At 41.1% G+C, this 15,929-nt stretch overlaps 1 protein-coding gene across 3 annotated transcripts in view; it reads right to left on the bottom strand.

Annotated features, from left to right (window-relative positions):
• Window positions 1-244: 244 nt before the first annotated feature.
• Window positions 245-15,929, bottom strand: part of LOC147035293 (zona pellucida sperm-binding protein 3-like) — a 39,065-nt gene continuing 23,380 nt past the window's right edge. Inside the window, exons 3-12 of one of the 3 annotated variants that reach the window (XM_085896549.1) lie at window positions 15,624-15,750; window positions 15,197-15,399; window positions 14,879-14,991; window positions 14,654-14,757; window positions 10,049-10,223; window positions 9,600-9,726; window positions 9,362-9,450; window positions 9,181-9,263; window positions 8,888-8,986; window positions 245-614 (exon numbers count right to left, since the gene is read on the bottom strand). In XM_085896549.1, the coding sequence (XP_085752675.1) occupies window positions 538-614; window positions 8,888-8,986; window positions 9,181-9,263; window positions 9,362-9,450; window positions 9,600-9,726; window positions 10,049-10,223; window positions 14,654-14,757; window positions 14,879-14,991; window positions 15,197-15,399; window positions 15,624-15,750 (1,197 nt within the window). In that variant the 3' untranslated portion in view covers window positions 245-537. Of the gene's footprint in view, window positions 615-5,575; window positions 7,221-7,434; window positions 7,783-8,887; window positions 8,987-9,180; window positions 9,264-9,361; window positions 9,451-9,599; window positions 9,727-10,048; window positions 10,224-14,653; window positions 14,758-14,878; window positions 14,992-15,196; window positions 15,400-15,623; window positions 15,751-15,929 lie in introns of those variants that run through there. The other 2 variants (XM_085896558.1, XM_085896538.1) reach the window with 2 other exon arrangements.

Here is a 15,929-nt window from a genome sequence, read left to right as displayed (position 1 = left end):
GCTGACCAAAGGTAATTCTGCGGTCCAACAGGCTGTAGTTCTTACACAGCCATAGACTACTGGCCCAGCAGGGTTATGCTTCAATACCTTTCTATTGGCACGGTAAGCGAACTGGAGGCCACGCGGAACAGAACAAATCAGGTGGGGTACAACTTCCCATCTAAATATACTTGTACAATGTGTCAGAGCAATGAATGAAAGGACAACCGAGATAGATTGGAATTTTTTTTATTTACACAATCATTTAAAAGCAAGCAAAAGGCACAGAAGAGCAGATTTTAGTAAGTCTTATATAATGTTACACAAAAGACATGGCCATCATTCAATCCAGGGAGAATAAAAAAAAGTGGGGTCCACTGTTTCTTACGACGAGAGCCCCCCTTCTATGTCCCTCATTGTACAGTCTCCACTTTAACCTGCCTTGGATATATGCCGCACCCTACCATGCATGGAAAAAGCATTGCACCTCGTGCCACAAACATCGATGTAAGACTGGACAGTCCCATGTGGTGAAGGTAATCCGATCGGCCTGAAGGGTTAATGACCAGATGGACGGACTGAATGTGCCAAGAGTGATAAGAGGGTTGCCGCTGGAGTGAGGGATGAAGGGGTAGCTGTGGGGTTGAAGGTAAGCGATGGGGTGAAGGAAGGATTATTGGTGGATTGAGAAAGGGAGAAGGGCAACAGACCAATGGCATAAAGGAGGGGTTGTTGAAAGGAGCAGGGGAGGGAGAAAATGGGCCGATGGGGTAAAGGAGGAAAGACAAAGTGGCAGAGTGGAGGGAAGACACGAATTAACCAATGCATGCCACCCGAACAACCATTCGACAAGGGGAAAAGGACTATCTACACAGAGATTAATGAAATGACATCAAGTCTCCTCAGTGTCCGTGAATGCTCACCCCCCCCCCGGTAAGTTTCCAAAACTATCATTGTATATGCTCTTTGTACAGTATTCTACATTTGCTCACTTTTGATGCAATTAAGCAGAGCATTCAAAGCAGCCATTTTAACCGAAACGGATACAAATATTAACTTTCCTTCCTTGTTCAACAATGTATTGTAGTACAGCCATCCAGTGTTACATAATCCTGGATAATAATTTTTACTTTCTTATTACATCCCATCCAACTCATTTTCGTATTTCTATCTTATTTTAAAAATTAAAATCATGACTGGTTTGACTCAAGCAGTGCATTGCAAAATGGATATTTTATACGAGCAAGTGATAGTGAGGATCAGCGAATGATAGTGGGCCTACAACTGGAAAAGGTATCTCTTCAACCACCTTCAAAAAAAAAAAAAAAAAGATCCTCTGTCGGAAATATAATCCAGAATATTTATCAGTGTGATTTACATTTATGGAGCCGAGGATGAACCAAAGCCCCACTGAATTATTGATCAGGAGGTATTGTCAAACGAAGTGCCCAAACCTGTGAAATTACACCAATATTTATCTACAAAGCATCCAAAATGTGAAAAGCCACCACGTGAGGTTGTCCCCCCCCCCCACCAAACAAATGGGAACTTTACTTGATAGTGGTTTGAAAGCATCTTTCCCAATTTGAGGATTGAAAGTCAAACAAGAAGGGCACTGATGTTACCAGGTATGACTGTGCCCACATTTAAATAAAATGAAATCAATTTTTATAAAAAGAGAGAAAGGCTGCCAAACACCATGACTGATAGGGACATCATTTCTCCCCATCCCTCATACAATTTATCTCTGGATGGCAAGTTTAACTTAACTGTTCAGATAAACTTCACCGTATGCAAATGTCATAATGAAGCCACCAATGACAAAAACAACGTATTTCCCCATGTGAAGTACTTGAGACATGCCAAGTTTTAATTTTTTTTTTCCCCATGGAGCTGTTTGAGATATAGTGGTCCAACGTTTTTCTTTTTCCAAAATGGCTGCCATACCACATGACATTATAATTATTAAAACATTCTACATGAGTAGTTGCACCAAGAGTGAAAATGTCAATCGGCTAAGCGGTTGCAGAGAAAATGTATACACACGGACAACCCGAAAACAATGTCTCCAGTTGAAAATCTTGAAGCCGTGTGCAAATGGTGATTTAGTTCTGTAGCAGGGGAGGGGGGAGGATTAATTAATTGTCTCTATTCCTATTTTAAACAACAGTTTGCTCTTCTTGTCATGAATGCAACGGCAAATTGTTTAACATCTTCGAGGAAAGATTCACCCTTCAACAACTTGAATTCAGACGTTACTGGTTCATGTACGGGATCCTTGAGAAGGTGAAATCGTTGATTTCCTGTTCTCTAAACTCATACAACTGGTGAAGAAAGAAAATCAAATACAATCTGATTGTGCATGCATGTAGCAATCAATATATGAGGATATGCACCAACGGTGCCCGTTCACAGACGGTAGCGCACAAAGGTGCGGCGATTCAGTGGCTAAAACAAGTTGCCGCAGCAGTCTGCGCAACCCACTGCATTGTGCATAGAAACCTTAGCAGTTCGATATTTGGAGACAGAACTATACACTGGTCTGACAGATATAATGAAATCACTGAAACTTGTTAAAGCAAGGCCACTTAATTCACTTTTTTTTCCTGCACTACATAATTAAATGGAGGCTGATCACATCCAACTGTTGCTGCACACCAAGATCAGCTGGCTCTCATGCAGATGAGTCTTGTAAACAAGTATTTGAGCTGCACAAGCAACTGGAGAAGTGCTTGACAAATGCAACCAACAGCCATACAAACCAATTCAAAGACAGTCTTTCTTGCACATTTAGCTGATTATAACCTTCTGAATGATCTCAACCTACAACTGTAAGGCAAAGATACAAACCTTTTGATGCTTAGCGATAAAGAAACTTGGTGGTGAACTCGCTTTGAAAATGGAATTACCAGAATGTTTCCGTTGCTCACAGAATTTCAGCAATTCTGATATCAGATTGTCCAGCATCAAAGCAGTTTTGACTTCTCACCTGAATGCCATGGATATAATACACATTTTGAGAGCAACTTGAGATTTCAGACAAGTGGCAGTGGATTAATGCACTGTTCACCAAAAATGTCGTTTCAAACACAAACCTTGGATATGGCAGCCTGGAGAAGAGAAGAAAAAAAAAAAAAATAATAATCACAGCAATTGCTCACCGCTGCAAAAGGACTATGAAGAAGTCAGGTGAAGCAATAAAAATATTGCTTCCATTTGCAACAACCTCTGCTTGTGAATCTGGAATCTCTTTTTCAAAAGCCTTAAAAACAAAGTGCAGATTGCAGCTGCACCCAGATAAACACATTAATGCCTACAACTGCTCCTTGCATTGTTGAACTGAAAAGGGAAGATCCAAGCCCAGAGCTCTCAAGTTAGGAAAGTTATTCATACTTTACTCTCCACCTGTACTTATTTTAAATATATAGCAACAATAAATATTACAAATTATTAAGTATTGCACTGGTATTTTAAAACACCAATTTGAGAAAACTGTTTCTTTGCAGACACAAACACTTGTACGTGACATCACCACTGCAAACTCAAATAGATTATTAGTCGGGTATATGCACATAAAAATTAGTTTTTAAATGTAATAAATAAATAAGGGGGGGGGGTAAATGGTCTGAAGGAAATAAACACCAAGGTGGTCCTTGTAATTGAAAAGTTTTGAAACCACTGGCCTAGATATATGCAAACTCACCTGAGCACGATAGCCTGGATTTGAATCTTGATCCAGCTATAAACTGTTTTCCTGGTGTTTTGTTTGTGGGCAAGGCATCAGTGCGAGGGACAGACCAAACTGGGGGTCCCATCTGCCAGCATTGGTTGGGGTACGTTCTGTCATGGCGCCCTTCACAAAAAGTTGGCGAGCAATTGCCAGACCCTGAACAATTTTTTTTGCATGCAATGTATGCAATACAAGAACTAACGCATTGAATGTATAAAAAGGGGAGCAAGACGAAAGAAACAGGAGATCTGTGGAAGGGAGGAGGGCAGGATTCATAAGATGGTCTGTTTTAAGGGCCCTGTCACAGCTTGACGTTTTAGCCAGCGTATGGCAATGTATCAAAATGCATGTAAAACGCTGGCGTGTTGATGTTTTTTTTTTTTCCAGTTTTGGGCGTATTCATAACGAGTTTGACGTACGCATAACATATTGGTAACATACACAGAACGTTTCGATAACATATACCAACGAATGCTTAATGTGTTGTCAGCGTTCACAACCCATGCCCAAAAATAGTCTAACTTGTGCATAGCGCGCAGCAGCCTATTGCCAATGATCATGTGGCATAGGCTATTAATAGGCTGCAGCTCGACATTTCAAATCATAACCGCACTAGACATTGAAGTGTCAAGCTGCTGTCACACCTTCAAGTTTTAGCCAGTGTATGAAAAATTTGCCGAATACGCTGGCACACGTTGAATACGTTATGAGTAAGTTTTGTATACGTTAAGAGCACGCTGAAATACGTCATAGTACATCGACAAATTTTCAGCATGTTGAAAATTTAACGTATCCAGCGTACGATGCACACGTTCTGCATACGCTGGCACAAGTTGTAGGTATGTTACCCGATCGTTAACACACGTTACTTGTAACAAGTCAAAACACGTCAAGGTAATGTTTAGCATACCCGAAACTGAATTTTTAACCTATGAGTAACGTGTTTGAACCTATGTGTAACGTATCTCCAACGCACATTGACGTCTTCCGGACGACCACGGAACGCGTTTTACTTACAGCTACCATATAATGATGTATTGGCAGCGTTTAGGGGAATTGGTATATAAACATGGGCTTCACAGGAGGAACCCGTCAGTGTTCGACTCCATGTTTTTTTTTTGTTTTTTTTCTTCGGCATGATGGTGATGTTGACACTTCGATTTCTAGTGCGGTTATGATTTAAAAGGTGGAGCGGCAGCCTATTAATTATATTATAACCGCACTAGAAATTGAAGTGTCAACATCGCAGTCATGCCGAAGAAAAAATAAAATAAAAAAAAAAAAAACCATGGAGTCGAACACTGACGCTAAACATTACCTCAACGCGTTTCGACTTATGAGTAACTTACAAGTAACGCATGTCGACAATCGCGTAACGTGCCTACAACTTATGCCAGCGTATGCGGAACATGTCATACGTCGAAAAATTTAAACCATGGAAAATTTGTCTAACAGCTCGGCATACTACGACGTATGCAAAAAAAAAAACAATACCCACAAGTATTCGACATGTGCCAGCATTTGACAAATTTTTCATACGTCAGCATACGCTGGCTAAATCGTCAAGGTGTGACAGGGCCTTTACAAGATAAATTACAAACTTCGGCTCTAAGTGAATTAACCACAGATCCTTCATCCTTCTGGAGTGGCTTTGCCTCAGTGGCACACCCCCACAAAGGTAAAGGAGAAAAAAAAATAAAAAACACGCACGGTTGTGGATGCCATAACCATACATTTTTTTGGCATAAAAGTTACTCCCTCTTCTAAATAAACACAATTCCAGGCCTCCACTTGTACTCAGAAGAGATTATCTATGGTTTACAACATTGAATTGCATAAATGAAAAATAAAATAAATTGGATAATTGTTAATTTAAAACACCACAGCAAGTTTCCACTTCAGGTTGAGGGTGCGTTCCGAGTGCCAGGTCAAGTCGGTCTGGTTTCTCTTGTATAAAATTCTAGCTTCAAGATGTTTAAAATAATACATAATACTTGTTTACACAACTGTCAATATTTGGTAGCCATTTTTATTATTCAAAAGCAAGAAGAAATTTATACATTTATTACACTTTTTTTCTCCTATTTTTGGAGGAGTTTTAGACTTAAGATGCGAGTTTGTTTTTTCACATGTTGGGGGGTGGGGGAGGGGCAAGGAAAGTGAAATAACTACATGGTTACACATTCTGAAGGTTTTGTGGTAGTCGGGGGGGGGGGATGGGTGCAATCAAAGGTCAAAATGTTGTGTCCATGGGTTTAGCCACAACCTGGACGGATGGCCAAACAACGGCCCACAGCAGAGACTCGGAGATTAATGTGCACGCAGGAAAAGTGCGACACTTCACCAGGGCGGGAGTTTTACTCTTGAACCCACAGCAGATACATGGACATAAGCAAATGAAATTAAATGGATACCTTAATGACAGTAATCAAATATGTACAATGACAATAATTCCAATTATAATAATGAAAGAACGTGAGGTAATCTTAATCAAAGTCTAATTTTGAGGTGTTTCAGACCCTCGGACCGACTCCCACAACAAAGAAAATAAAGAAACTCCTTTTCATTCCTTCACTTAGCCGAGTCCAAGTGATCTTTTAGGACTTCACGATCAAACCGCATAGTCAGTGTGTGGGTAGCCGCACACCAAAAAATGGCGCCAAGCAATTTGAAGCAATATTCAACGTCAGGGCTCCCAAACTGCAGTGTCACTTCTTCGACCACGCTTGCCAATGCTGGCTCTGCAGAATGGCACCGCTCCTTTCGGTGATATGAGGCTTTGAGGTCCATCTCACGACCAACCAAGAGTGAATGGCCAGAGTCTTGCTCCACCGCACGAGCCAATTTGCCTCAGCCCGAACACGAGAATTGCGCAGTCTTCATGCATCAATGGAAAGCCAGCCGAAACACCCTGCTCTTTCAACCAACAATCCTGCCTTTCCGTTCTCTTCCCTTCTCCGATCGCCTCCCTCACACCAAACTCCACTCGCGCGTTCGCTCCTTGCTGCAAGCCACTTTCCCTGCACTTGACCCCAATCACCAGCCTCGGGGTCATGACCTTTCCTGCCTTTACCCTTAGAAGGCAGGGCTTATTCCTACTGGGTCACTGAAGCTCACTTCAGTTGTTGAAGTTGAAGTTTGGTGATGACAACACTGAAGCTCAGTTTCCCTCCTTAGCTTACATCGAGATGTGTCCTACACGCCCACAGGCCAACTCACTATACGATCCTACAATCAATAATACCAAGTGCTCTCAATTTTTTTTTCTCTTTCTTTACAGAACTATGAATAAATGGTCTTGCAAACTCCCAAAAACAAATTTGACCTTTAAAATAGTTGGTGATTGATTTCAGTGACCCGATATGCAAATCTTGTTCAAATGTCATCATTCAGATGAAAATTTATTTTAGAAATTTGACAGTTATTCTTTTGCCGGTGTTGACCTCAAAATCAAATGGCTTCTTGCTTATGATCAACTTTCCCATTCGGTGAAGATTTGTTTAAAAGTCACCTGTAGGAAAGACAAACAAACATTCAAAGACAGCATCATAGACCAGACCAACGAATATACTTGCGAATCTTCGATTTATATTAAATCAGGGGATGCGGAGGGGTGGGGCAGGGGGTTGTGGTTGTCCAAAGTAAAGTGTCCCAGAACCAATACCACTCCCCCATTGTAATAGTATGAGCAGTGGTGTTTTAGCTTAATGACCACAACCAATCAGAACAGTTAAAAATGTATTTGACAGCACAACAAAAAAAAAAACAAAGCCTTTCCTGCTGTTCACACTTATAAAGGCTGGTAGCAAAAATGACAAAACAAAAGCTGCATTAATGCAGGTGCTCTTAAAGTACCAGCAAGAGGTCAAGACTTTCAAATACTTTGCTTGAAATAATGCATAATATATATAAATATATATTCAGGTTGAGGGTGCGAGCACAGCAACATCATACAGAGGAAACCACCAAGTAATGCTTCCTTACAAAATAAATCACACTAACAATACAAAATGTGGCTGCAGTGACCATCAAGATGATCAAAAACCATGCAGAAAGTTCATTCTCCAGTGAGACTGCAAAAAAAAAAAAAAGAGCATATGTAAAACTGTTCAAAGTTCAACTCCTTATGGGTATCAAGTGTAGGTAATGGCCAAGATACTGAAGGATACTCAAGACCCTCTGCAGAAAAATCTCACCCATGGTTCTCAATTATAGGATAGGTGGTTGTAGACCCAGGTACTGAGGATCTTTTCACACATTTGTCAATGTACAACCGCATGTTCACATGGTTGTTTGTATGTACCCTGGCTTCAATATGCATTGCCAGCACACAGATTGAGGGTTAAAATCCAGCTGAATGAAGCAGTATTAACAAATTTGGAATGTAAAATTTAGGAACAGGAGTAATCTTCCAATCATATTGGACTGTCGGCCGAATCCTGGTTTCTTGCTTAAAATTAAGTTCCGTAGTCCCCGTCTTGGGCGTACCGAGGAACGTGTATCTGAAGTAAAAAAAAAAAAAATAAAATAAAATAAAAAAAAAAAAAAAAAGTTCCTCAGTCTGAAAATTGTGTTAATAAGAAGTTGCCCAAAACAGCAAAATAGGGAAGAAGACAGGTTACCAAGCACCTGTTTTCCCAACAATGACAAAAACCGTTTTTCTTGAATTTGAACAATGACTAGTTCAAGAAAAGCACCAAAAATATGACAAATTACTGAGGACTTTCCAGCCATACATTAAAAGGTACTTTTGATATCTATCACTGTTGGCAGTTTCGATGTGGGACATCGAGCGATTTTCCAATTAAAAATTCTGCAAAACATTAAATCTCCACAAAAATGATCAGTATTCAATACAAGTGGTTTATAACCTGACAGTGAATATGAAGTACTCCCATGGAATGGACAAGAGAGATGAAAGCATTTTTTTTTTTTTTTTTTAAGACTACTCGGCCCCACCGTCCATATTACCAATGGCCTGTCTGAAAAGAGCCAACTCGCCAATGTAATCCGCTTTCCCACAGGTTTATGCCAGTTGGCTGATTGTGCACTTATTGTGACCAAGTCAAGATCAAAATTAGTACCAAAAATCCAGATATAAAAGCACTGCAAATTTCCTTTTAAAAATAAAAATGTAAAATATTCAGATGGTGTCCATTTTCCACAGACTAAAATTACCTTGATAAGCTTTGGGATAAGAACGCAATATTTGACCTTTGGCAGTCCTCTCAGCATCCAGTATGACTAGAGGCCCCAAAACAACTTCCTCTTCAACATCTAAAAACCACGAACATTACAGAAACAGGAATTACAAGATAGCATTCGATGCAGAGCTATACCAGAGTGCATCAATTCAGTAGATCTTAGAATGAACAAACTATATTCAAGTACATTTGGGTGCAGTGTGACAACAGTGGTCTCCAATCAATTCAGCAATGAGGTGATGCTAAATACATGTTTCAAACACATACCTAGAGCGACATCTCGTTTTCTTCTTGCACAGACAGATTCGCAGCAACTACAAACCATATGGTTTCCATCAGCAGATTGCCACCTGCAATACACCAGCAAATATCAGACCATTCTCACCTGCTGTCAAAAACACCAAAACAGTTTGTTAGTATTGGAGGCAGGAGGAAACTAATGTATTACTTGGAAGCAAGTGTGTAGGAGCATGCTTTGGCCACATTGTTGGGAGAAGTGGACGATTCTGCCACCTTCACTCGACAGGTTATGTAAACCTGCACACAATTTACAGCCTAATGAGAACACCTTATGTCCACTCAGCACCAATGAACTGCAGAAGGCTCATTTGAGAATTCAATCAAGCAAACAGCTCATGGGCACGATTGTGGACTTTCATATACATTGCAGATCTCCGATACAGCACCTCATCCGTAGATTCGTGGCTGAACCGGAATGAATCCAGAGTGAACTGCAGAATATTATTACTGGTTCGTGTGATGAAGCGGGAGGTAAGATGTCCATCAAATCCTACTTTTCCATCCACAAGGCAGCTGTAAAATATGCATCTTGCTACATGGTCGATAAATACCAGAATGGCCAATTTTATGTCGAAACCTTGCATTCATGTTCACATTGAAAACTGCTCGACATCAACATTTATCATGTGGTTGAGGTGGAAGGCAAGGGGGGTGGGGGTTCGAAGAATCAAAATTATGCAAACAAATCGACAAAAGACGAACAAAGCAAGATTTACGACAATAAAATGGAAAGTTAGAGTACAAAATCTAGACAAGCAATCACCGAGCAATTGCAGACAGCATTGCAAGAGTTAAAGAACGAAGGATACTCAAGACCTTCTGCAGAAAATCTCACCCATGGTTCTCAATTATAGAATAGGTGGTTGTAGACCCAGGTACCGAGGATCTTGCCACACATTTGTCAATGTACAACCGCATGTTCACATGGTTGGGGGTATGTACCCTGGCTTCAATATGCATTACTTGGCCCAGCTGATAGATGTTTGAGGGCCTTTCCTCCAACCAGTCATCTAGGTGGGGTGGCTTAGCGTCATTTCAAGATTAGTTACCAAGCAGATAAAAGCATCAAATTTAACACGATTCTACCTTTGTCCCTCCCGATTTTAGCCTACAGACTATTCTTATTTATAAGCACTATCCATGATGGGTGACACCTATCATAATAAATCACCAGTCTTGGATTATACGAGTTGTAGAGGAACCATTGGCACCAACATATGGGGGGTTTTTTGGTAATCACAAAATTTGAGTTTGGACATTCTGCATTACAATAATTAGTTATTGCTCATAAACATGCAATTTAATTGTGCTTGGTAACTCCATTTCAGGTTCCACATGCATATTCAGCAACTTGTTTAAAAGCAATCAAGATTCATTCAACAGTCTTCTCCAAATTACATTTTCTTGGTATAAAATAAACCACAAAAACTTTAAAATTTTATGCATAATGATCAAAATTTTATACAGGGTGGGACAATTAAAAATAATCAGAGATGAGCAGTGATCGATTGAGGTAGTTTTACCAGAAGGGGGTAAACTGAGTCACATGTGCAGAAAGATGACTGATCGCGAGACCCAAGAGTTTGAATGACAACCTCAGAGGATTTATCAAGTAGGTGCGTGTGCGTGTGCGTGTGCGGGCATGGTTGCCAGACAGTCCTTTCGGAAAACGATTTCTCTGGATTGAAAGATATTCCAAGTGTTTGACCAGCTTGTGATTTTGTCAAGCTCTGAAGGAGGAAGGAGCTGCAACCTTCCTGTGAAGGATGAGGGATGTCACAGCAGAGGGTGGAGCCTGCCAATAGATAGAGGATTTTCTAGAAACTCAAAGATTGTTGATGAAGATCAAGAAAGACGGCCCAGAACACTGCCTTTGGGCACTCCAGCCTCGACAGAGAGGAGGTTAAAGGATTCCATTGAGAGTTACAGGAAGTCTAAGCTATGTGTGGAGTTGGTCTTGGATGCCATCGGCAGAAAAGTTGAGAGCAAGGCAGGATGTCAGACAAAAACACATCTGTCCAGGAAGACAACCCTGACCTCAGGTCTGACAGAGGGCCTCCATTCATTGTTGGGCGAGTAGAACAAACATGCATTAAACAGCTTGTAAATACATCTTCAATAACAACAACAACAACAACAACAACAACCTTATTTGTCCATGTGCAACCATTTTGCAAGCTCCACACCTTAACACTGACCAACATATTCTGTGTTGGTGTTTTTGTTTTACAGCTTTGCAAAACAGCAAATTCCCCCACCCCGAGGGAAAGTAAAAAAAAAAAAACAAGGCTTTACTACTGCGTGTCAAGGTCACAGATACACCAGGAATAGCAAACTCATGAAGCCGCAATAAAGAGGGATGCGAGCCAATGAGGACACAGCTATGCACAGTTGTGGGGGTGATAAAGGCAGAGGGTAAACAGACAAAACAATTTCATAGAGAATTCAGAGGCATAAAGGGTGCCAGAAAAAACAAAATGTACTTATATAGAATACTGATCAGTGCATTTGCTCATCGGCCTTACCACCCATGTCTTTAATAAATCCTTTTCCCCACTGGTATGTCAGCCTTGTATGTAGTTGAGATTTGGAAACTGAATGTGGCAAGCAAGTCAGTGGTCCTTATAAAAGTGGCATGAAAGCCCTCGGTTCATCCAGTTATCACCCCTCACCCATTTAAATGCAGTGCTGAGCAAGAACAAGTGAACACGTGCACCTCAGGGAGGAATGACAACTCAACTGAAAACGATGCCAACAGTAGCGCCGAGCAGCAACACGCAAAGAGAAAGATGCCACACTACATAAGATTCGAGCGAGAGCCCTTACGGATGTTTGAGTAAAAATCAACACCGAAAGCAAAGACAAAACGGTTACACAACATGGTCTTTCATGAAGCCCAAACACTAAACAAAAGTTCTCATCCCTAAAATAAAGCTTGCCATTCACTTTACAAGAGAATCCAGGTTCCAATCTTCTTTGATAGACATTCAACAAGACTCAAGGCCAGGCATTTACCAATCAGCTGCTCTTATCCCATGGCAAACTGTGGCATTCACTTTGGAAGTTCTGTGTGTTTCTGCTAGTGTTATGACATTTTCACAAAAGCGGGTCAGGCAACGGTAGAGAACAAACTCAAAAAAGTGCTTGAACCCCTTACAAGGCCGAGAAAAATGTTCAAATGATGTAACGCAGGATCACCATAAGGCCTCTGCACTGACTGGGCAATAAATGCTTGATAAAAATTCTCGGACAGTCTTTACCGTTACCTGACCCGCTTTTGTGAAAATGTCCCTTGTACGATTCCGCCAGTTCACCAAGGTGCATTATAGACAGACATTGGACACTATGGCCCTCAATGCACATCTTTTGCCTGACTACAAATTTTTCCTTTCTCCACAATTACTTCTCCCATCTAAAAATCCATAAAAATGACACTTTAATTGCTCAGAAAATGAAACCAATGAATCATATTCAATCGCCACACCACCCAGATTATGACAGATACTCAGTGTGTGTGTGTGTATATATATATATATATATATATATATATATATATATATATATATATATATATATATATATATATATATACATATACATATACATATTGTTACGAATTTCGGTCCGCCCGGCCACGTAACTCAAATTGCGACCGCGTCGCCCACCAGAATGGACAACTCAGTCGTGACCCTCCGTGGAACTACCGCCAAGAGCAAGTCATGGGTGGATCTTTCGACCACACCACAATCGGCCACCTGCGCAGGATAGGGGTGTTCGCCAAACTCGACCTACCCAAGTACCTCCGCGGGTAGTTAACCGATCGTACCTCACCGCTGGCCAGCCTTGGACACGAACCGCTCAAGCGGTCCGTTCCGTGCTTCAGTGATAACAGAGCGGTGTTATCGCCGGCCCCGACGGACGTGATTATACCCTTCCACCAATTCTTTCTGTGATAAAAGATAGAACTTTCAAACAAAGGAAAAGACGCAACGAAACGGGGAACAGTTAGACAAGCACATTTATTACGCACTCAGACAAGGCAAGCACATATTGACAGCCATACAGTAAGAATGCAATTTACAAGCAAGAGTTACAACCAAAAAAAAAGCAAGGTTTATTTACATGCACTTAAACAGTTTCTACTTTACAAGACACAGCGCCAAAACACGCATTCAAAGAAAACACAAGAAAAGACCCCCTCATAGACAAAGGAGTCAGACTGGCCCGTGGAACCTGGATGAGCGGCCAGGTCCATGAAACTGAAGGGTCCTACCCGCGCCCTCGTGGCGGGCAAGCTGCGATGTCAGCGTAGCTGTGCCTGGCTTCATGCCCCTGGCGTGCTCGGCAAGCGCTCTCCGGCGCTCCCAGTCTGCCTTTCCCGTCGGCTTCAAGCTCCGTCCAACTCGACTGCCCCGCCGACACTGCTGCTGCCACTCCACTGCTCCCACTTGGTTCTTGACTTTTCTGCCGACGTACTGCACCACGAGCTACATTGTGCTTGCACTTATATAGCCCAGGGGAGGGGAATCTATGTAAATTTCTGGATCACAGCGGGTTCAGTGGCAGGGCTATGCCACCCGATGCTCAGTCATTGGATGGATGAAAAGGGGGTGTGATGCATTCCTGATCCGCTTTTTGAGGCGAAAGGAACGCAGTCATAGCCCATGGCATGACGTGCGGTAGAAAGGCGGAGGTGGTGGGAGTTTGGTTGTTGGCGGGCGTAGTTCAAGAATGGCGGTGAAGCGATGTTTGCGGGATGGAGTTGTGGAGGTAAAGAGGTGAAGGTGGTGGTGGCGATTTGGTTGTTGGGGGATGATTGGTCCAAAATAATGATAGAGAAAAGAAAAACGGCTATCTCAAAGGATCGCAGCCCTGTGAACACGGAAATTCCCTCGAAACAACGGTGGGGAAATCCAACGACACACATACTTATCATAACTGATCCAAGGACCCTTTATGGTGTATTGTGAATTTCCACAGCTGTAACAATGTATATATATATATATATATATATATATATATATATATATATATATATATATATATATATATATATATATATATATATATATTGAGAAAGCAATTTAAAGTCCACACATGATTGCAGTAATCACAAAGGTTATGGTCATAGCTCCACAAGCCTAGATTTTTATATGAAAAATAAAAACAAAAATACTCAGATGGACAGAATCAAAACCTGCACACTTGTACTTAAAAGTGAGTTCAAATAAATAAATAAAACTCAATCCTGGAGATTTCAAACCCTTTGTGCAAGACGTTTATGCACCGTTAACTTTCAAGCCATGTTGACCAAAATTTATCAACGTGCTCCATCTCAGTAACTACCAAGTGCAACTACAGTGTTTGCAACATGGACTGATGGTTTATACACAAAGTGAAAGTTGCTCCAGTTCAGATCAAACAGAAGAATTTCACTCACCCATCATCAGGTGCAAACTGAAAGCAAATTTGCTCCGCTCAACCTTGGTGCTGTAGAACGGAATCCAAGTTGGCTTGACGTCATAACTAGAAGCATTTCCTTTTCTGAAAGGAAAACAAAATTAGGAACAGAGACCAAGAGAGTGTTAATGAAATTCCTCAAAACAAAAAAACCAAGGACAACTCATAATCCGACAAAAACTTTTCCAAAAGTTGAAGATCACACCTCGGATATTTGCACAAAACTTGAAGTTTCGCAGAATTACTCCGCACGATTCCCATGCGAATAACCGGTTCAAAGTTAAGGTGGTTGGTATAGAGCATATCTTCCGATGTAAGCTAGAAGACACGTTGAAATTGGTTATATAGGTGGGGAGGGGGGGGGGGTAAGGGGGTTCAACAACAAACTAGACCATTCAGCAATGTTGGACCACATCCGAGTATACAGAGGATTGCAGTATATCCACAAATATGGACGATCTATATTAAAAGTAGATGTGCATAGACAGACACCATACCAGTCTCTCTCGACCCAGTTTCATACCGAAAGGATGCTGCCACAACTTTCCAGAGGATAGTGGAAAACAAGTGCCCCAGAGGCGTCGCCGCTTGTGACCTGACACTTATTTGGACCGAGCGTTACATCAGTTTCCCTCAACCAGAAACCAGTGCCAAAGAACTCTTTATTCAAGGTCAGGGTCATCGCACCATCTCCGCATTGGATCTTGACCATTTGGGTCTGATAATCTGGAGGGAAGAAAAATCATTTCATTAAAAAAAAGTAAATTTTTTAAATTAATTAGTAAATTTTTTTATAAATTAACAATTAATTCATAAAATTTAATTTTTTTCATTAATTAATTAAAAAAAAAATTAATTAATAATAAAATAAAAAAAAAACGCACCGAATGCTGTAAAGGACAATTTTTGATCGGAGCTCAAATTGCATCATCGATGGGCGAGACACGTACCTGTGCCGAAAACAGATGGAATAAGAAACCAGACGGTGAGAAGGAACCACATATTTGCCGTTGGTCTCTTCCGATAACCACCAAACCACGTAGAACGTAAACCAAAGCCACCACCTCGTCTCTGGGCCTCGCAAAAAAAAAAATAATAATAATAATAATAAAAAAAAAAGAGGTACAACTAAACCCAGTGCAACCACAATGAAAGACCTTCTCGTTCATCCCCCGCACGATCACATATAATCCCCGACCACGTGCAAGACGTCGAGTCTCCAATCATTCAAACTTATCGACGTCAGGTGTGCACGT

This window comes from Eptatretus burgeri, chromosome 1 (assembly GCF_056783735.1).
Source record: "Eptatretus burgeri isolate ZD-2024b chromosome 1, Ebu_testis_v1, whole genome shotgun sequence".
Taxonomy (NCBI): Eukaryota; Metazoa; Chordata; class Myxini; order Myxiniformes; family Myxinidae; genus Eptatretus; species Eptatretus burgeri.
This window is presented reverse-complemented; position numbering and strand designations above follow the sequence as displayed.